Source organism: Neoarius graeffei, chromosome 14 (assembly GCF_027579695.1).
Source record: "Neoarius graeffei isolate fNeoGra1 chromosome 14, fNeoGra1.pri, whole genome shotgun sequence".
Lineage (NCBI taxonomy): Eukaryota > Metazoa > Chordata > Actinopteri > Siluriformes > Ariidae > Neoarius > Neoarius graeffei.
The window spans coordinates 61,701,852-61,725,216 of NC_083582.1; the positions used below are offsets into that span (position 1 = coordinate 61,701,852).

The 23,365-nt window shown below is 41.1% G+C and overlaps 1 protein-coding gene across 3 annotated transcripts in view; it reads right to left on the reverse strand.

The window, feature by feature from the left end:
* tmem94 (transmembrane protein 94) overlaps window positions 1-23,365 on the reverse strand; it is a 78,251-nt gene that overhangs the window by 47,665 nt on the left and 7,221 nt on the right. For 2 of the 3 annotated variants that reach the window (XM_060940191.1, XM_060940193.1), the window contains exons 3-11: window positions 9,376-9,495; window positions 9,162-9,289; window positions 5,740-5,876; window positions 5,384-5,592; window positions 5,070-5,221; window positions 3,919-4,021; window positions 3,726-3,812; window positions 3,511-3,627; window positions 1,349-1,405 (exon numbers count right to left, since the gene is read on the reverse strand). In XM_060940191.1, coding sequence (XP_060796174.1) covers window positions 1,349-1,405; window positions 3,511-3,627; window positions 3,726-3,812; window positions 3,919-4,021; window positions 5,070-5,221; window positions 5,384-5,592; window positions 5,740-5,876; window positions 9,162-9,289; window positions 9,376-9,495 — 1,110 coding nt within the window. The remainder of the gene's footprint in view (window positions 1-1,348; window positions 1,406-3,510; window positions 3,628-3,725; window positions 3,813-3,918; window positions 4,022-5,069; window positions 5,222-5,383; window positions 5,593-5,739; window positions 5,877-9,161; window positions 9,290-9,375; window positions 9,496-23,365) is intronic. The other variant, XM_060940192.1, reaches the window with a different exon arrangement.

Genomic DNA, 23,365 nt, shown 5'->3' on the forward strand with positions numbered 1-23,365 from the left:
GACGCCGAAAGGTAAACCTGCGCATGCGCACACCGGACTTCCTCTGTCTGTTTGACTGTGCGAAGCGAGTGATTTCATGCACATTATTTGCTTGGGAATCCCCTCAAATTAAATAACTTCCCAGCCACAGAATGGCATGTTTTTTTTTTTAGATATCAAAGAAATAAACGTATATCACAATGACCAAATTTCAGAGGGAACTAAATTTGCTGGTTTTATGAAATCAAAAAGCCATCTACTTTTAAAAAACCTCCATTGGTGCAGTATAGTTTATTTTTAGTCCTGTTAAAGCTGCCGTAGTGCAGTGCTATATTGTTTCCTGAGCTGAGGCCTTTAATGAAATTCACTTAATAATTCATAAGAATAATTTATTTCAAAGCAGTTCACAGTCTCAATGCTCCAACAATAAAAATAATGATATGAACAAATAAATTAACAATAAAAACACGTATATTAGTCTTTACATGTATTAAAAATTTATGAAAGCAAATGAAGCAAAACGAAGATTATTCAAATCATTAAAAACGTTTTCATAATTAATAATATTGTTCAAAAGGTAATATCTTCAGACCAGTCTTGAAGGTTTCATAAGAGTCATCTTTACGAAGTGACCGTGGGAGCTTATTCCACAGTCTTGATCCAGCTGATGAAAATGCTCCATCACCATAACTTTTGGTGTTGGTCCTTGGAGCAGCTAGGAGCTTCTTCTGATCTGACCTCAGAATATACGCGCAACAGTTCCTCCAAGTACGTCAGAGCGAGTTCATGGAATGATTGGTAGACCAGTAACTTCTACTCGATGCGGGCATTAATTGGCAGCCAGTGTAGCCTCTTCAAGACATTGGTGACGTCTTCACCATGTTGAGGTCGTGCTACAACTCTGGCAGCTGAATTTCGGACACGTTGGAGTTAGCGTTTGTCTGTCGGATCACTGTTGCTATGGTAACACTAATCTCTGCTACTAAAGGTAAATTATTGCTTTGTCGTTCGATTAAAGACAATAAGAACAACACGTTCTGGTCGTACATGCTTACTGTAAAACACTAAGTTCAAATCTTATAGCCTTACAAGTTTAATTCAATAAGTATTTTTGGGGTTAGTTTTTGTAATTGAATCAAATTTCCTTCACTTCTAATCACTGCACAAGTCAAAGCACCTGGTTTGGGACCAAAGTGTCTCTTATAGTCCAGAAAATATGGTAACCCAGTATTTCTGTGTAAATCCATAAGCAATGGTGAGTAAAGGAAAAAAAAAATAGATGATGCTGCTGGTGGTGGTGGTGGTGATGTTCTATCCAGAGCGGGGGAATGAAAGGACAGGGGGAGAAGGAGGAATACAGAGGATGTACCTGAGAGGACACCACTTCCGTGTAGCTGCTTAGAGTGTCCTCAGAGAACTTAGCCAGCTGGGACGAGAGAAGAGGTGGATTAAATCCTGCCTGGAAGCACCAGCGTATGTAGTCGCTCACCTTTACTCTCAAAGAACTTGATAAACCTTTCTAGTGCGCCCCCAAGCTGAACTCATCAACTCACATCCAGCATGGTTAATACACATGCTACACACATCATACAGGGGCTGCGTTAATGAGGAGCTAGAACATCAGATTTATGAGGAGGAAACGTTAAAGCCGCTGTCAACTTACTTTCACAATCTGCTTCTTATTATTAGCTATGGTTTCTGTGGTTAGTCTTCTGCTGGCGATTAAGAAAAACAACGATGCACTTTTTAGCAGAGTGGTTTTTATTTTTTTCCAAGTCAAATAACAGCGATATTATTTGACTCATGATTTGTATAAAAACACAGGTGCTGTGGAAGCTCTGCTTTTTATAACTCCTACCCACCAGCACTCTTACATGGTTGTTTATGTTGCGAGGAGATGCCACTGTCATTCATTTTCATACACTATATGGCCAAAAGTTTGTGGACACCCATCCATTCCACAACATATAGGCTTGTTGAAAATCCCATTCAAGATTTAGTCCTGACATTTCTGTTAAGTTTATCCTTCATTCTTCTGGGAAGGTTTTCCACTAGATTTTGGAGTGTGGCTTTGGGGATTTGCTCATTCAGCCACAAGCACATTAGTGAGGCCATGCACTGATGTCAGATGAGGAGGCTTGGGAAGCAGTCAGTGTTCCAGTCCATCCCAAAGATGTTCAGTGGAGTTGAAGTCACAGCTCTGTGCAGGACACTCGAGTTCTTCCACTCCAAACTTGGCAAACCGTGTCTTCCTGGACCTCGCTTTATGCACAAAATACTGTCATGCTGGAACAGGTTTAGGCCTCTTAGTTCCAGTGATGGGAAATCTTAATGCTAAAACATACAAAAGCGTTCTATGCAATTGCATGCTTTCGACATTGTAGCAGCAGTTTGGGGAAGGACAACATATGGGTGTGACGGTCAGGTGCCTACACACTTTTGGCCATAGAGCGTATAATTAACAGTTATTCCACGAAATCAAGTCGTACATGAGCTGATAGCCAACGAGGCCTGTGACACCAAGTTGGCGATGAACCATGTACGATGAGATTGAGTAGCTGTTTTATTCTATCCACATTCACTGGATATGAGTAATCGCACACTCTGATTGGCTACTCTACTACTAGGATATCAGCTCGTATACCATGAGTAGAGAAAAGCAAAATGGCAGAGCGTGTTGCTGAACCAGCCGAGGATGAAATAAAAACTCTACTCGAAAACAAACCCCCCACCCCCCAAAAAAAACAAAACAAAAAAAACCCCAAGAGTGCTCTGAGAGCACAATATCCCCCGTTGGCAACTATGCCATAACTCTGGTAAAATGCGACTAAACTGAATGAAACTGCAATATGCGTATTACTAACATATAACAAAGAATCCTGTCAAGTTTTGTGAAATTGCTCCAAAAATTGAGAGAGTTGATTTCAGAAGCTTCCCGGGACGGACGGACGGACAGACAGACAGACAGACATTGGCATGACAATCCCCCTTCGGGCCTTTCGGCTAGCGGGGGATTAAAAAGACAAAACAAAACCCACAAAATATGGAATAATTGCATTTGATGGTAAGAACATATCTTTTTTTATTTTTGAAGAATTATTATTATCGCATTTTTCACAAATTGTTAGTCATTTCACCAGTTTGTTTACATTCAAAGCAGAAATGATTTTGTCTGACGTTTTGTATAAAGTTTTTATTTATTGAGTTTGCAAAAAATAAACATAATGCTCCGTTTCTCAAAATTCAGTGAACGTGGATAGAATCTCATTGTACATGGCTTATAGCCAACTCGGCGCTACATGCCTCGTCGGCTATCAGCTCATGTACGACTTGATTTCATGGAATAACTGTTCTATATCTGACACAGCCAAACAACTGAATATACAGTAAACATACTCTTGGTTAATGCTTATTAAGTGACGGTATCATGTTGAAGTTCTTTGTATCACAGAGTGTTGTGAGCATGCTGAGAGAGGCTTTAAGGTGTACAGATCAAGAGGTTAGTGAATTACAGCGATAAAGTGGGCTCACCAGGCCTGTTGGAGAGTTGCGGCTGAATTCTGCTAATACTCGTGCTTCTCCATAAGCAATGACCAGAACCCACATGACAGGAAACAGAAGAGGTAGAATGGGCAGCACTCCCATCATCTACATGCCACAGGAAGAGAAAATGCAACAAAAATCAGCACACCAACACATACTACCATAACGGAGAAGCCTCTTTATAATCTCATCTAGAGTTTTACCTGTAGCTGAAAGAAGTTGAATCGCCCTGGTGTTAGGCCGGGAGCGTCACAAAAATAGCGAATTGTATTCACAGTAAAAAATGCCATCTTGTGTGGGAGGAAAAAGACAAAAAAAAAAAAAAAAAAGGCCGTGACTTTTAGGAAAATATGAAAAGCATATATTAATGGATTTCTAGAAGATTCTTTGACATACTAGCACAGCAGGGCAGGCAAACTTTGCTATAAGGGACTGCACTGTGAAGCGTTCATTATCAAGAGCTGTGACTGGTCGTGAGAGCGCGAGATCAAGACTGTTCCTGTCGGGGGAGAGAGGCGGTGGTTGTGTCAGACCACAAAACTCATATAGCCTCATTGTGCATGCCCACTGTATGCAGTCTGACTACATGCTCTCCTCAAGTGCAACATGATCTAGAGCTAGTTTTCAGTATGCACCGACACTTAATAATATTTCCGAAAGACAATCTCTCTCTCACACACACACACACACACACACACACACACACACACACACACACACACACACATATATAAAACCTTTACTGAAATACAAAATGCTATATACACTGCAAAATAATCATTTTAAAGGAGAACCGAAGGCAAATTTTTTAATCATCAAAATTCTATTTATCTCATTTTATTAAATATAGGAATGCATGTTTGATCGCTATTTTGTCACTGCTATAGCAAGTTATGAGTGTTTGAAATATGCTCTGTAATATATCAATCCATATGTCAAAGCAATGGCCGTAAACGAGATTCGTTGAGACCTGTGCGAGACATCGTAGGACGGAAGTAAAACGTACAGCGGAAATCAAAGCGACCGACATCTGCCAACGTTATCAAAAGACGCGCGCGCCCTCTTTTGAATGCTGATGTAATCAAGCAGGAAGTTTTGTTTGTTTCGATAGCAATCAGGAAAGTTTGAAAAAAGTAGGCAGTAATCGTCATTTAAACTCGTTTTTGTGCAATATTTAATTTGGAAAACAGTTTTCAAAATGGCGGCACGGACACCTGGCTGACACTTCATGTTTCGAAGTCTCGCACAAGTCTTGTGAAGATCGCGTGGATAAGCGACGCCTGCCGTGGACCAAACGAACTAAATTCAACACGGCTAAAAACCGAATAGGCCGATAAGTATCATATTTAATTGCAATTAGTTGCCAATACGAGTCACGATATAAGGTTACTAAAACCGAAAATGTAATTGAATAACACGTTAATTAAGAAATAAAGCAAGTTTAAAAATGACTTCAGTTCTCCTTTAATATGTGCCAACATTTATTAGAAAATCACTAATATGAGATATAGTCATATTTTAGCAGCACACTAATCCTTGGGAATTACCTGATATTGTCAAGAATGGGTGTGTGCACCACCCTGAAGAGGCGATGCTGCTGGGGACTGTGTGGTCCTTTTCTATTATTTCCTCGAGGGGAGGGAGGGGGGGAGAATGGTGGAAACAGATCTCCGGGTTCCAGCACAATGTGTTCATCATCCTAGTAATCGGCAGGTCAAAGTGAGAGAGGCAGGAAAGGTCATACAACAAACATGTCTCCTGGGTGGTGCATAGTGCAATGTCATTAGATCAAATCAGCTAACACACATGAGAAAAAACAAAAAACAAAAAAACCCCTCAAACCACAGGAAGACAAAATTACCTTAATGCCTCTAAGAGAGACGAATGCTTCCTGGCCTGGCCTGAGAGCAATGACATCACCTTCCACCAACAGACTGACGGGCAGATTCACCAACTGCTCATCACGGTATGTCCAGTGCAGAGACCAGGATGGTGAGGAAGGTGTGTACAAGTCAGGGTATCGAGAAGAGGCCCATCTGACTGGCTGTCCTCCACTCCCTTCCAAGTGATCTAATAAGATTGTGTTAAAAAAGTCAAAATGTCAGTTTTGGAAATGTTTCCAGGTTATTCCTTAAAACCTATCGATGGTCATATAATATAGAAAACCTGCAGACTCTGCACAAGCCATTACTGCTAGAATACATTAAAACTACTCACTATGCAGATCTGAAATGATGGATTTCAGTCGCCGCAACATCTCGCTCTTCTTCCGTCTCTGCTGACGGCCAATAAGGATGAGGTTGAGGAGCAGCAGGAGAAATAACGCTCCTGCATTCACCAATTCTATGCCTTCGCTGATCACACAGAGGACGGAGAGTTATATGAAAGCAACCGGGTATCAAATCAGGTTTGTTCTTTTTAAAGAATATTTTATTGCTTTTTAATTCAGGTGTCTCAAATCAACCCTTTGCTCCTACTGGAGAATCCTAAAGCACACTCATTCATCCCTTCATTCCACAAAGCAATTTCAAATGTCCACATGGACACAATTAAGTGTGTTTTGAAGCAGAGGAGATATTTAATCAGTTCGAAATAGTGACTCTTCAAATCAAGACATTGATATAAAATACCGACCAAACTCATTTCACCAAATAAATCTAACGGACCACACTATAAGACTACTATGGCGTATTAACGATCGTATCTTCACTTTGAGATATTGGACTCACTTACTTCTAGCAAAAAAGTGAAAATAAATAAATCAAATCACACAAAAATATGTTAATCCAATAATATTTCAACTGCAGTAGCAGAATAGCCTCTCAATTCAATATCTACAGAACACATACCACTACTTCTTGAACATTTGAAAAGTATAATATAAACGTGGAGGTTTTATTTTTCGCTATGTTTCAAACATCTGTGCCAGCAGTCAGTAATCCAGAAGTTAGTGTACTGCTATAAAACACAATTAAAACTGGTTGGTTTACAGTTAACATGATGTAAGGTTTCCTACAAAAACTGGGTGCCCGTATCTATTCTTGGGTTTCAGTCACATGACTTTTCTTAGCGATTTCACTTCCGGTAAAACAGCTGGTGGTCTAGCAAACCAAAACGGCTGCCGTAGCGCAAACAATTAGCGAAAACTTATCAGAGTATGTTCGTAATCTAGAAGCCACTGCTCGCTTTAGATATATTCAGAAGATTGCTATGTGCAGTGGAATCAACCCCTACAGTCTGGGAAAGAAGGATTTGTCATACAATCTCGAAAACTACCCTTCAGTCAACTTCCCCGACAACTCGAACTATCTGGTGTTGCAGACGTCCTTCTACACCGCAACGCAGATGAAAGCGTGGAAGAGTATGGAGGCTTACAACTTTTTTGTATGTGGCTGGGTAAAGGACCTCGGTATCAAGTCGCTGCCGAATGAATCCTGTATTGTTTTTGCCCGTGTGTGGTTTTTTTAAGCTTTTCATTCACGTCTTTACAACGAAGCGCTGCAAGCTGAAGTGTAAACAAACAACAGTTGGCTTGATTCTCACTTGTGTTGGCTCTTATCTCTCAGGTAAATCATTCACAAAGATCATCAGAAACCTCTTTAAAGACCCGGATCTTAGTTAAACAAGACGGAGAAGTGATCACGGCGCATTGTAACTGTATGGCTGGGTAAAGAATTTTGTTGCGACCTTCATGTATATGGACTTTGTGAGGAGTAAACAAAGAAACAGCTGGGGACTTTAGCACTTCGTGACTAAAAAAAGTAGCGTAAAATAACGACACATAGCAAGGGAAGTACTTGGAAAACACCAACGTCATAGCTGAGAGGGAGGTACAAACCTTTCATCAAGTGATCACTGCAAACTCGAGCATACTTCGACTCGGCTCCCTTCAATTTCAGTGAGAGGTTCAAAAGCCACCTTTCTCAACGTCTTTTTGTAAAGTCCTGTGTTCATTCACCCTTTTTTATTAGTTCACGGGGAACCCTGAAGAAACTTTTATCAGTTTCATGGTTTGATTGATTCAAACAACCTAAAACAACGCAAACGTAGGACATTTTTCATGCGAGCAATGCAGCTTCTTCATATAAACGCTTTGTCAACTGAACTTTGGTAGACCACTAGCTAAAGTTTTGAATAACTAATGAGGCGGATGTGACGTCATGTAAAACCTAAGAATTAGGAGATGTGATGATTAATCAATCCCCGATCTATTTCAATCCGCGATTCAAAAATTGATCAAAATGTAATGAATCACGAGTCACTGACGATTCACTAACAATACCTAATTTCATCCCAATAACCCTTGATGCATAACTAATTGACAAATGGCATAATTTTGATATTAAAAATTCAATTTGGTATCCACAGCTGTACGTTAGCGCAGATATGTTTGTGGTTGCTATAGCAATCTCGCGAGATCACACGTTGCTTCGTGAACAACATGGCAGACGACTCGGAATTCCTGAAGCCACCGGCTTTTAAAAGCCCAGTTTGGCGGCATTTCTTACAATCTCAGTGCCTTCTGTCCTCTCTGGACAATGAATGTTGTGTCTCAATAGCTGGTGTTCACTTTAACACAAGTGACTGTATTTTTGTCTTTTAAAAGATTGAGACAAACGCCATGAAGTTTTCATTGCTTTTTTTGTTTCTTAGTGTTTTGCAGTTTGAAAATGAAAACGTGCTAAAAATGACTGAACTGTGATACATTCATAAGCTGTGTTCACATATATACCGGTACGATAGTGGTATAACTGTATCGATACAAAGTATGCCGGTACAGTTTAGTGCATCTGTCCACACTACCGAGAAATGTTTGCGGTTTTCTTTCACGGTAGTTGAAATGCGCGTGCGCGAAATGTTTCCGTGGTTACCGAGTAACTTCCTTCCGAGAATATGGCGGATGAAACAACGTGTGTGTGCTTTCTGTTGTCAATGTACAGTCTGTATTTCTGGTGCTCATTTATTCAGTCGAATCGTATAAAACGCACGAGGCAGTTGAGAAAGAAACAAACGAATCTCCGTTCTTCACTATTTTATTCGGCGAAGACATCGATTGAGGTGTGTGATTTTGCGCATGCACATTATACTTGTATCGATACAGAACCACTTCATCTGTCCACACTACAGCAAAGCGCTACAGTACCGATACTGTACCGGTACGAAACCCATACATTTGTGGGTTTCATACCAATACAGTTATACCGCTACAGTACCGGTATAGTTGCTAGTGTGGACAGGTGTTGCGGTACGAAAGTAGTTTCGTATCGGTACAAAATCCCTAGTGTGGACAGGGTAATAGTTACATTCAAAGTCAATGGAGTGACTGGAGTCTGAATAAAGACTACAAAGGCAACATGATTTGTTTGTTTTTTATTGCTCTACATTTCTAGGCTGACAGTTAACAGAATATTGACAATGATTTGCATCAGTTATAAAATAGAGGACAAAAAATGTGAAACGTGATTCAAATCGGAGGTCAAAATCGTGATTCGTATCGAATTGTGAAAAAACTGAATCGTCACACTTCTAATATCTATGGTCTATATTTACCCCGATCAGTTCACTTGCTTGTGTTAGATAAAGTAATTCACAGCATCCAGAAGCAGGTGGATTTGAGACCCACCCTCAGCCTAACTCACCTGCCCTTTGGCTGCTTGCCATGGCAACACAACAAGCCCAACACTACAAGCAATGTGAAAGCAGCTCCTGGCCAGTGGAAGCAGGAGTGACGGTCATTATGGTGGAGGAAACTCTTCGCCCACAGCTCCTGCAGGAATCAAAAATCCAGCTGAAACCATCTCCACACAAGGTATACATCATGACGCAAAATATAGTAGCTCTAGTGTGAATTACCTGGATGGTGGATCTCCGCTGGCTTAGCTTTTGATGCTGCTCCACTAGGCTGGAAAGCTGATCATGGAGTGTCCTTAAAGCCTGGGTCGTGGACAGACCCAAAAGAGTCACTCCTTCCTCCTTAAATAAAGGACCATAATAATACATTACTACATTAAATATGAGGGCGGCACAGTGGTGTAGTGGTTAGCACTGTCGCCTCACAGCAAGAAGGTTCTGGGTTCAAGCCCAGTGGCCGACGAGGGCCTTTCTGTGTAGAGTTTGCATGTTTTCCCCGTGTCTGCGTGGGTTTCCTCCAGGTGCTCTGGTTTCCCCTACAGTCTAAAGGCATGAAGGTTAGGCTAATTGGTGGCTCTAAATTGACCGTAGGTGTGAGTGTGTATGGTTATTTGTGTCTATGCGTCAGCCCTGTGATGACCTGGCGACTCGTCCAGGGTGTACCCCGCCTCTCACCCATAGTCAGCTGGGTTAGGCTCCAGCTTGCCTGCAACCCTGCACAGGATAAGCGGTTACGGATAATGGATGGATGGATACGTTAAATACTTCGTCATAACTCTAATCCCCTGTTGGACTGCCTTACTGCAGCCAGTCGTGTCGTATTTAATGCAGTAAGCAGACCTTTAATTCTTCAAATGTATAAAGGAAAAACTACCTGTATCCTAGACATAGATCATGTTTATATTTTACTAATATTAAAATAAAAAAGCCAAACACGAGGCATGGAGACTTATAGACTATTCAATAAGAGACATGTCTCACAACACGTTTCATGATGTACAATTTTTTTTTAAATTAACAAAGTGGCGTCATCTCATTGAAAAATATACAGTACATTCCCAATTCTTATTCAATATGCTTGAAAAGTATTTAACAGGGAAAGAAGGGAAAAAAATGAAACCAAATAGTAATATATAGCAATGGAATATTGTCCAGTCATATATATGATTCAGTCTATCCACATTCACTGGATATGAGCAATCGCACGCTCTGATTGGCTACTCTACTACTAGGCTATCAGCTCATATACCGTGAGTAGAGAAAAACATGAAGCGTGTTGCTCAACCAGCCAAAGACAAAATAAAAACTCTACTTGAAAACAAAACCCAAAAAACCCCAAAAAAACCCAAACAAACAAAATATGGAATGAAAGTATTTGATGGTAAGAACGTACATCTTTTTATTTTTCTATAATTATTTTTCTAGCATTTTTCACAAATTGCTACTGTCATTTCGCCAGTTTGTTTACATTCTAAGCGGAAATTATTTTGTTGGACGTTTTGTATAAAAGTTTTTATTTATCTATCAAATTTGCAAAAAAGAAAAATGCTCCGTTTCTCAAAATCCAGTGACTGTCGACTGTTTTAATTTCCCTGAGGGAACCCGCCCAAAGGGATCAATAAAGTTCTATCTAATCTAATCTAATCTAATCTAATCTAATCTAATCTAATCTAATCTAATCTAGAATAAAACAGTTATCCCACTCAATCTCGTCGTACATGGTTTATCGCTGACTCAGTGCCACGCACCTCATCGGCCATCAGCTCATGTATGATTTGATTTTGGGGAATAACTGTGAAATATTATATCTTCATGCTTTACAACCCCAATTCCAAAAAAGTTGGGACACTGTGTAAAACATAAATAATAACAGAATGTGAAGATTTGAAAGACATGGAAAACTTACATTTCATTGAAAATGGTATAAAGACAATATATCAAATGTTGAAACTGAGAAATGTTGTTGTTTCTTGAAAAATATATGCTCATTTTGAATTTGATGTCAGCAACATATTTCAAAAAAGTTGGGACGGGGCAACAAAAGACTGACAAAATTGTGTAACGCTAAAAAAAACAAAACAAAAAAACAACCTAATTTGGTTAACTGGCAACAGGTCAGTAACATGATTGGGTATAAAAAGTGCATCTCAGAGAGACTCATACCCCTTTTCCACCAAATCAGTTCCAGGGCTGGTTCGGGGCCAGTGCTGGTGCTGGTTCACAACTCGTTCAATTTGCGAGCCAGCTGAGAACCAGTTTGCTTTTCCATAGCTCGGGGTGCTAAGGGGAGCCACGTCATTACATCACTGTATACGTCAGTTATGTCGCTGCGTTTGCATAAACCTTGGCGCGAACATCGAAGCAACAACAACACGGAGAAGAAGCAGCAGCAACAACAATGGATGACTTCGCGTTTGTACAGCTGCTGCTTCTGGCTTTATGGTGCTTCATTGGGATCAGAAAACGGCAGATCCAATATGTTTGTGTTGATCAACAGGTTTTGAGTGGACGGCGATTACATCCTAGGAGACAGGTAATAACCTAATAACGTTTTGACTCTTACTTAGGCCCTGTCCACACGGCAACGGATTCAGGTGACTCCGATACAATTGCTTATCGTTTAGGCCTGGCGTCCACACGGCACCGGCGTTTTGGGTGCCCAAAACGCAATCTTTTTGAGAACGGGTTCCAGAGTGGAAAGATCTGGCAACGTTGCCGTTGTGAAGTCGTCTGGATGAGTAGAACGGATTTGTTTACGATGACGTCACAACCACATGACTGAGTGCTTCACGCCGGGTAGAAGTGTAACGAACTCGATGCGAGTTGTCAACAAATCCTATAACTTGGTTCATGAAACGCGCTTACAAAATATTTTCACTGTGAATATTTATTGTGTAATGGTGCAAAGTGAGAGAGAGAGAGAGAGAGAGAGAGAGAGAGAGAGACTCTGCCCTTAGGGCAGAGTCAATCCCGCCAGCAAAAATAGGGAAAAAAAGGAGCGATCTCACCTCTTCAGATGTGGGTTTAAGTCCTACAATACATTCCTCAAAAAGGGCGTAGAAGAGCAAATTAATCCATCAACGTGTAGCATTCAATTTATTCCGGACCATTAAAGACGCCGCCTTCCGCATAGAATCATACGTCATCCTCGCCGCCATATTGGATAGGTCAAAGCGGAGAATAAAGATTCATGTGCTGCGTTTAACTGTACCAACAGGTTTACCGTCCAAACGAGATCACATGGGATTACCTTTCACAGGTGAGAAACAACAAATTAATCCATCAACGTGTAGCATTCAATTTATTCCGGACCATATGATTCTACGCCTTCCGCGTAGAATCATACGTCATCCTCGCCGCCATATTGGATAGGTCAAAGCGGAGAATAAAGATTAGCTGCGTTTAACTGTACCAACAGGTTTGCCGTCCAAACGAGATCACATGGGATTACCTTTCACAGGTGAGACTGGAAAAATACTTTTCATTGTATTTGGTCATTATAATGTAATTTTACGAACAGATTTTCCTGACTTTGTGGCTAATATGAAGTCTCGCGCATAATAGTTTATGCGCATGCGTCCTTACTTCTTCTATTGTTCTGGTGTCTCTGAAGGGACCGTCTTACAGCGCCCCTAGAGGTGTGGCATGTGTATTGCATCGTTTTCAGCAAGCGTTGCGTTGCCATATGGACCTGATATTTTACTGATCGTTGCCCATTTGGACGCGATATATTTTTAAATAACATCTCGTTGCCGTTGTCGTGTGGATGTAGCCTTACACTGAATGTGAGATGGTTATGTTAGCCTTTGTTATGAGCTAACATTAGCCAGTGTTATGTCAGCTTTGGCGGTCTTGCTATTGTTGTTGGGCTTAACAACTCCGTCCCCCAGCTGACGTAAGCGGTTCTTTCCTCTGGCCCAGCAAAGAGCTAGTGCTAGCCTGGAACCGGTTTTTCTGGCCCCAGAGCCAGTTCTTTGTCAGTGGAAACAGAAAACCCGGTTCCAAACTAAGCACTGGCCCCGAACCAGCCCTGGAACTGCTTTGGTGGAAAAGGGGCATCAGTCTCTCAGAAGTAAAGATGGGGAGGGGTTCACCACTCTGTGAAAGACTGCATGGGCAAACAGTGCAACAATTTAAGAATAACGTTCCTCAATGTAAAATTGCAAAGAATTTGAGGATCACATCATCTATGGTACATATCATTGAAAGGTTGAGAGAATCTGGAGAAATCTCTGTATGCAAGAAACAAGGCTGAAAACTGACATTGGATGACTGATCTTCAGGCCCTCAGGTGACACTGTATTAAAAGCAGACGTGTCTGTAGTTGAAATCACTGTATGGGCTCAGGAACACTTCAGAAAACCATCGTCTGTGAAAACAGTTCATTACTGCATCCACAAATGCAAGTTAAAACCAGATATACACAATATCCAGAAACACTGCCACCTTCTCTGGGCCCAAGCTCTTTTATGATGGACTGAGGCGAAGTGGAAAATTGTCCCAAGGTCTGACGAATCAAAATTAGACGACATTATTTTCAGAAATCCTAGACATCATATCCTCCAGGCTAAAGAAGAGAGGGACCATCTGGCTTGTTATCAGTGCACAGTTCAAAAGCCAGCATCTGTGATAGTATGAAGGTGCATTAGTGCACATGACATGGGTAGCTTGTACATCTGGGAAGGTTTCATTAATGCTGAATGATATATACATGTTTCAAAGCAATATGCTGCCATTCAGACAAAACCTTTTTCGGGGAAGGCCTTCCTTCTTTCAGCAAGACAATGCCAAACTGTTTTCTGCACACATTAAAACTGCATGGCTCTGTAGTAAAAGAGTCCAGGTGCTAAACTGGCCTTCCTGCAGTCCAGATCTGTCTCCCATTTAAAACATTTGACACAATATGAAGTGCAAAATATGACAAAGGAGACTCCAAACTTGAGCAACTGAAACTGTATATCAGGCAAGAATGGGACATTTGTCTTCCAAACTATAGCAGTTGGTCTCCTCAGTTCCCAAATGCTTACAGACACTACGTTCACACTGCAAGGCTTAATGCTCAATTCCGATTTTTTTGTGAGGTCGTTCACATTAACAAATATATGCGACTTGTATGTGATCCTCAGTATGAACGAAAAGCGACCTAAAAGTGTTCCGCATGCGCATTGCAGGATACGACGACGTCACACGCAGTGAGCATGGCCAGTGTTTACGGAAGTAACCTAAAGTTTCCTGTGTATGACAGTAGCCAGCATGGAGTACCTGGCGATGATGCAGTTGTTGTTGCGACAGAGCCAGAACGTGCAAAATAGCCTGATGTTAAGGAGGAGGTTGAGAAGGAAGAGGGCAAGGGTTTTGGCTCAGACGTTCTGCGGGGTAGTGACTGCAACCTCCGTTCAAAGGAAGATCAAAGCCATGTTGTTGTAACTTTTTTTGAGAGACCCGCCGCCTACTTCAGCGCAGAATAGTGACGTTTGTGGCTTGTTGATGACGTGTAAGTCAGATGAATGCGACCTGGCGGTTCAGACTGAAGTCGCATATGAAAAGATCGGACAGGAATCGGAATTAGGACCACATATCCAAACGGCCTGGGTCGGATTTGAAAAAAATCGGATCTGTGTTGTTCATATTGTCAATAGAAGATCGGATACAGGTCACATACGGGCGAAAAAAATCGGATTTGAGTCACTTCAGCCTGCAGTGTGAACGTAGTGAGAGTGTTGTTAAAACTAGAGGTGATGCAACACAGTGGTAAACATGCCCCGTCCCAATTTTTTTGAAATGTGTTGCTGGTATTAAATTCAAAATAAGCATATATTTTTCAAAAAAACAATAACATTTCTCAGTTCCAACATCTGATATGTTGTCTTTGTACTATTTTCAGTGAAATAAAAGGATTTCCATGAGTTGCAAATTATCGCATTCTGTTTTTATTTACAGCTTACACAACGTCCCAACTTTTTTGGAATTGGGGTTGTAGATATCCACGTACCATTTGCAAAACAGCACGTCATTTAGCCGGATGAACATATCTGGGAAGTCACCCCAAACCCAGGCTTACACAATTGTGCGTGGGAGTTTAATTAACATTTATTTATTCATGTGGTCAGAGGATTTAATGCTCTTTAGTCAGGCCTGTCTCAATGTATTAAAAATTAACTAAAACATGGGGAATCCACACAGGATTTTGATGCATGCTTTAAATAAATAAATAAAACATCTCCGTTAGGAAGCATGCATGGCATCTGCTTTTGCAGTTCAATGCGTCAAGGCTATATGCAGTGTATAACTGAACATGCATTAAATTTCGACGCCCATCCCTGGATGTTCCATGGTCAGAGTAAGGCCAAAAAAAAAAGACAACCTTCATTATTCATAACTGTCTGATAAGGCCAAAAAGAGGAGAGTGCGTTCCCACAGTATCCTCTTGCGCCCCTTTGTAATCTCACTCCCACTTGCACTCAAACTGGAGCCATGGAGCAACCATCTATAAATAATTGCAACAGTTTCCCACGGCAGCGGGAGAGAGGCTGAGTTAAAGCCCCTATCCCGAGGAGGATGTGCACATGTGCAGGTTTGCCGCCTGTCTAGGATCCTTACACACACTCACCCGTTCACTCACTCCTTCGTTTGCTGCCTCTCTCACATACAATCATGAACAATTTCACAAGACATATTATAGCTATTTAAAAAATAAAAAAATAAAAACCCTAGAAGCACTCAAGCTTGAGTGAACAGCAGGGAGGTAAGGACACTGAAGATGAATAACAAGCACAGTTTTTCTACAGGATGTTAGCATGCTGGAGCTTCGAACATACAGCCTACTTACATAATCCTTCCAGAACCAAGCTGCATCTTTGAGGATCATGGCCAAGTCCGTGTGTGAAGCTGTCAAGCTGACGCGACACTGTGTGGAGTGTGTGCGGGTAGGTCAGGATAACGTGGTAGACAAAACAAGGGCTGCTGGATAATATATACTGCTGTTTCAGCATCCAGACTTGTGAGGTCCAGCCACCACGTCTCTACCCCGAGCAATGAGCTGCTTTACTCTACTCCGCTCTCTCTAGTCTCGCAAAACTTACAGTCCCCACTGTTCAGTGGAGAGTATTGATCGAATGTGCAGTGTTGGTGTAAAATAAAACCACTTATGGTCAAAGAAATTGATCGTACTGAATAATGAAATGGTGCTGTGAGTAGTGACAGTGTCGCTGCTTCATGAAATTTGGAGATCTTGCACATAAATCATGCACTGGTGAAAAGCTTTTAGGGTGAACAGAGGGATGCAAAAAAAAGAGAATACCTTCGACAAGCCAATAAATAGATACCCTTACCCCTCTGCATAGCAAACATTCACCCGTTTCAGCAAATGCAGCACTTTGCTGTCTCAGCGGCAGCGCTGTGAGCTGGAAAGTAAATGAGGGACAAACAGCATCCTCAGTGCCCTGTGTCCACGCCGGACCACACCTTTACTGCTATGCCTTCTCTATCAGCAGGCCTTACACTAACAAGCTGATGATGTGCACGGCTGAGTTTCAAGAGCACACTCAAATTAGTGCTGAGCTTCTTTTTCCTGTACACTGATGGGAAATACAGGCGGAACAGAGCGCACGCCCAAGGGAACATCTTCATTCTATGAAAAACGGATGCGAGTTTTAGTTCTTTTCTTACTTGAAACTGACCAAAAACAAACTGCTGAATTTTTTTTTCCTGGCAGATATTGACATATCTGAAATATTGGTCATTTTGCTGTAAACGATCGCTGAACTTTAATGTTAAATCGTTACTAGAGCGGCGGCTATAATTATCGACAATCCATAATTATCGACACCTTTTCAGATTTACCAATAAAAAACTATTTTACAAAAGGTGAGTTTCAGTTACAACAATTATTATTGGTTAATTAAATCAAACGGAAGACCCACCTCACCCTTTGATCTTGTCGTCTGATGACACAGCTCGTTACCAGAGATGGAATTTTTTTTTTTTTAGCACGATCGGAAATTTAAGGAAAACCTGGATGTTATCATCGCAGGTAAGCATGGTGGAAAGATCACGGAGATGTTTTTACTTATCGAATTTGCTCGCATGAAAAATGTCTTACGCTTGCATTGTTTTAGGTTGTCCGAATCGATCAAACCGTGAAACTGATAAAAGTTTCGTCAGGGTTCCCCGTGAACTAATAAAAAAAAAAGGGTGAAATAACACAGGATTTCACAAAAAGACGTCAAGAAAGGTGGCTTTTGAACCTCTCACTGAAATCGAAGGGAGCCAAGTCGAGTTTGCAGTGATCACTTGGTGAAAGGTTTGTAACTCCGTCTCAGCTATGTCCTTAGTGCTTTCCAAGTACTTTTCTTGCTATGTGTCGTTATTTTACATTACTTTTTTTTAGTCACGAAGTGCTAAAGTCCCCAGATGTTTCTTTGTTTACTCCTCACAAAGTCCATACGCATGAAGGTCGCGACAAAATTCTTCCCCAGCCGTACAGTTACAATGCGCCGTGATCACTTCTCCGTCTTGTTTAACTAAGATCCAGGTCTTTAAAGGGGTTTCTGATGATCTTTGTGAATGATTTACCTGAGCGATAAGAGCCAACACAAGTGAGAATCAAGCAAACTGTTGTTTGTTTACACTTCAACTTGCAGCGCTTCGTTGCAAAGACGCAAATGAAAAGCTTTAAAATAAATAAATAAATAAATAAATAAAAATCCTTACACGGGCAAAAACAATATAGGATTCATTCAGCAGCGAGTTGCTACCGAGGTCCTTTACCCAGCCACATACAAAAAAGTTGTAAGCCTCCATTACTCTTCCACGCTTTCATCTGTTTTGCGGTGTAGAAGGACGTCTGCAACACCAGATAGTTTGAGATATCGGGGAACTCGACTGAAGGGTAGTTTTCGAGATCATATAACAAATCCTTCTTTCCCAGACTGTAGGGGTCGATTCCACTGCACATAGCAATCTTCTGAATAGATCTAAAGCGAGCAGTGGCTTCTAGATTACGAGCATACTCTGATGAGTTATCGCTAGTTGTTTGCACTACAGCAGCCGTTTAGACCACCAGCTATTTCACTTCCGGTAAAACCGCTAAGAAAAGTCACGTGACTGAAACCCAGCAATAGCAGCAGTGAGTGAGTGGAGGTGTGCTGTTCAGTAGTGTAATGGCTATGGGGTAAAAACTGTTCCTCACACCTTCTAATTCAGTGGCTTTTGTTTATTTTTATTAATTAAAAGTCACTTCATGTCTTAAAGTAAATGACGGATGTCGTTTCTCTTTACTTAGTTGAGTGGTTCTTGACAATGTGGAATAGGGCTGTTTACTGTACTTTTATTATTTACTATTTGATCTCAAACCCATTAAGAAGGCAAAAAAATTGCACTAATTAACTTTTGACGAGGCACAGCTATTAACTGAAAAGTATTCCAGATGACTACCGCATGAAGCTGGTTAAGATAATGCTGATAGTGTACAAAGCGTCATCAAGGTAAGCGGGGGCTACTTTGAAGAGTATAAAATATAAAACATTTTTTGTTTATCACATAATTCCATAGATGTTCCAGATGTTATTTCATAGTTTTGATGTCTTTAGTACTGCTCTGCAATGTAGAAAATAGTCAAAATACAGAAGAACCTATGAATGAATAGGAGTGTAGAAACTTATGTCTGGTACTGCATGTATCTTTTATGCATGTACTGAGAAAGTACAACTGTTATATAACTCTAATTCCAGGACAACAGTCATCTGACAGCACAGAAATAATTTATTGAGCTGAAATGAAGATGCTAGCCAGAGTTGAATGAGTTTGAAACATCAGCCGAGGACACAAACACAATGTTCCATCATCAAAGACATCGTCCAGTTCTGTCTATCAACTCAAACCATCTCAGAGTGCTACTATAATCTCTTATTCCTTCAGACTGCATACAAGAGCTGAACATGTTCACTTTTGTTTGACGATGATGATCTTTAAAACGATAAAGTAAATAAAATGATACGAAATGTAACGAAAGGCTGTGAATTATAGAATAAGTCTGGATCAACATGCTCATTTATTAATTGTGCTTTGGCGTTCACATTTATTTCCCTCAAAACGTAGTCCAAAACACTAATCTGTATGCAACCGTGTAAAAATCTGATGTTTCAAGTTCACAGGAAAATAATTCAGATCATTTCATTCAAAAGGAAACATTTATAAATTCATATAATTTATATCCAGACTTCATAATTTTCTGTAAAGTTGCTTTGTGACATTGCCTATTGTTAGTGTATGTAATGTCTCACTGTAATGCTTTAAAATGAATATACATCAGTAGTAACGACCAAAATGAATTCATAAAGCAGGGGGGAAAATAATATTAATCATTTGTTATTTTATTATCAAGTACAAAACTATTGATAAATCGCGGCGTCCGGATCCCGGAAAAAGGCAGCCTTGCCTCAGGGATAATCTCACGTGACGTCACGCATGGAACCCCGGTTATCTGGGTCATTTCGGTTCATCTGACTCCGTGCTTGCTTACTCACTGAAATTGGAGATTGTTGGTGGAATCTTACAAAAAATAACGATGGGAAAGCACAGAGTTGTGTTTGGATGTTCAAATCCATATACAACAGGGCATTCAGCTCACGAATTTCCGAGAAATTACACTAATCTAAAGCGACAGTGGGTGAGGTTTATGCAAACGAAGTGGGCAGATTTTGTGTCGCCTACTAATAATAAATCTGATTCATCAAGTGCTCATCACCACCAGAACGACCATATGGGAATTATTGGAGCAAAAAAGAAACCCATAAATGACATTTGCTCTGACATTTGGACAGCTTGTCAATTCCCCTATTATCGCCCACTTCATATTTTCTTTCAATAATTACACTGAATAAGTGAACATTTTAAAGATTATATTTCTGCATTTATTGAAGTACATGTAAATATTTTCCCGATATTTTGCAGTGGCCAGCTTAGAATAAAAATCCACAAACCAATCTCTGTTTCCATTTCTCTCTGGCTGGTGGTGCACTAGGTGGTGCGCTAGTGAATTCAATCACTATCAGAATTCTCTCCAAAACATGATTCCATATCGAGACTGGTCTAACCACTGCTGCGCACATAACGAAACCGATACCTGAATTGTTATACGAGTGACGTCACACACCTCTTTGGGATCTTCCAGATCAGTCTCGGCAGATTCCATGAAAATCATAGCTTATTGATTTTCCATTAATTTATGGCCTTTTGGATCAGCTCTGGTTTGAACACACATGGTCAATCAACATACTGATTGTTGCTTTGTACAAGGAAAAAAGTGGGGTTTAGGGACATTACATTTGCTTTAAAAGCACTATATAAATGAAACTGAACTGTATTGAATTTAATTGTTTTTAAATCCAGACTTTCCTCTTTTCAACAAATCAACATGTAGTCAGTAAGAATCAAAACTGCTGTATGGAGAAGTCAAATGTTTACAGATCAGTGAAAAAAGCAGACAGAAAGCAGAAGTGGCATTGGAGTGAGTCAGCAACAGCGATTTTTTTTTTTTTATTTAAATGCCATGTCAGCACCTGAGGCTAGATCATGGAAAAACATTTTTAGCAGATTACAAATACTTTATAAATAAATTACTAAAACAAATAAAATTACGGGCGGCACGGTGGTGTAGTGGTTAGCGCTGTCGCCTCACAGCAAGAAGGTCCTGGGTTCGAGCCCTGGGGCCGGCGAGGGCCTTTCTGTGTGGAGTTTGCATGTTCTCCCTGTGTCCGTGTGGGTTTCCTCCGGGTGCTCCGGTTTCCCCCACAGTCCAAAGACATGCAGGTTAGGTTAACTGGTGACTCTAAATTGACCGTAGGTGTGAATGTGAGTGTGAATGGTTGTCTGTGTCTATGTGTCAGCCCTGTGATGACCTGGCGACTTGTCCAGGGTGTACCCCGCCTTTCGCCCGTAGTCAGCTGGGATAGGCTCCAGCTTGCCTGCGACCCTGTAGAAAGATAAAGCGGCTAGAGATAATGAGATAAGATGAGAAATAAAATTACATAAAATATACAAAAAAAACAAAACAAAACCCAAATGAATAAATGAGCTGCTTTAAAAACACATGTGACAGAAGACTTTTGGTGGTGGTACCTTCTGAAAAACATTGTCCAAGGTATTTTGCAAGTTAAAAAAAAAAAATTTAAAATAAATCTTGGGGCATTTAGCCCAGGACAGCAGAGTAAAACATGCTTGATCAGTGGCATCATTAGGCCCCATCACTCATACTTCTTTTCCACCAAATCAGTTCCAGGGCTGGTTTGAGGCCAGTGTTGGTGCTGGTTCACAACTCGTTCAACTTGCGAGCCAGCTGAGAACCAGTTTGCTTTTCCATAGCTCGCGGTGCTAAGGGAAGCCACGTCATTACGTCGCTGTATACGTCGGTTACATCGTTGTATATGTCAGTTATGTTGCTACGTTTGCATAAACCTTGGCGCGAATATCGAAGCAAAAACAACACGGAAGAAGCAGCAGCAACAACAACAATAATAATAAATGACTTCGTGTTTGTACAGCTGCTGCTTCTCGTCGCTTAAAAATGGCGATCTTTCGCGGTCTTGTTATTGTTGTTGGTCTTAACAACTCCACCCCCCGCTGATGTAAGCGGTTCTTTCCTCTGGCCCAGCAAAGAGTTGGTGCTAGCCTGGAACCGGTTTTTCTGGCCCCAGAGCCAGTTCTTTGTCAGTGGAAACAGTAAACCCGGTTCCAAACTAAGCACTGGACCCGAACCAGCCCTGGAACTGCTTTGGTGGAAAAGGGGCATCAGGTATTTTGAGCCTAGCTCCGGGTATTCTTATTCTCAAAAAAAAGTAAGCGATTAATAGCAAACAACTGATTGAAACAAATCGGAACTTGACTTGCAGCGTCCAAAGATGGAGGGGGGAACACGGGGGAATAGGTGGTGACATAACTGAGGGCTACACAGTGCACATTAAAAACGTTGGTAACCACCAACAGAAGAACAACATTCAGAACTGGTTGGAAGACGACCCCCCCCCCCCCCCAAAAAAAAACTATTGTTGGATTTTTCAAGATGAAAACAGATGGCAAGTCCTCGACCATGGGTGTATATATAGACTGAATCAACAATGTAACCTATAATTATGTTGATGCACAAACACCGTTCTGTGTTACCTGGTTATGTTGAATTTCCAGCATAGGGTCTGTATGATTAGTGTCCCAGGTGAGCTCAAAAGTTCGAGTGGTTTAATGAATACCTGCAGTGTTCGTCTATTTGCCCTGACTGAGTTGATTTAACAGGTCAACACTAATGTATGTTCATGTAGACACCAATAAATGCCTGGACATAATTTAATCATATGTTTTAATTCTACATGTCGCCTATGCAGGACCAGCCAGCTGACCAAACCATAGCCAGCCTTTGGCATATTGGTCACAGATAGGGTGAGAACCTGTGAAGGTTCTCAGTCATCCAGGTCTTCATAAATTGCAGGTGCTAAAGAAGGCAACTGGACTTGCTTGAACTCCTTGAAGATGTTTCACCTCTCATCCAAAAGGCTTCTTCAGTTCTGTCTGACTAGTGGGGAGTTCCAGGTATTTATGCTATAGTGGATCAAAAGCAAACCTAATGGGAGTCATTGAGCTCACATGGGTCGCTGACACTCTCAGGCTACATCCACACGACAACGGCAACGAGATTTTTTTTTTTTAGCGGGTAAAAAAAAAAAAGTATCACGTCCACATGGGCAACGGATCAGTAAAATATCAGGTCCATATGGCAACGCAACGCTTGCTGAAAACGATGCAATACACATGCCACACCTCTACGTGCGCTGTAAGACGGTCCCATCGGAGACACCAGAACAATAGAAGTAGTAGTAGGACGCATGCGCATGTAACGGGTTTATTTTTTTCCACTTGCCACTGTGTGTAGTGGTGGGGAAATTCTGCGCTGGCCCTTTAAGAGCGCAGGTAGTTATAGGAACGAGGCACTGGCCTCTTTCAGTTCGTTTTGGAAATGTAAGCGCCAATGCCACTGGACGTTTGCAGCCCGTCCTCAGCAGTGTATTTGTGTCTCATTTCTTCAGAATAAAAAGACTGATGAACAACACAACGCAACGTCTGTTACATGCATAAACCCCTTCTTCTATCCGGCATGAAGCACTCACAGGAACAAACACACAACAACAAGAAGAAGATGGCTGCGACTACGCGAGGAAATCGT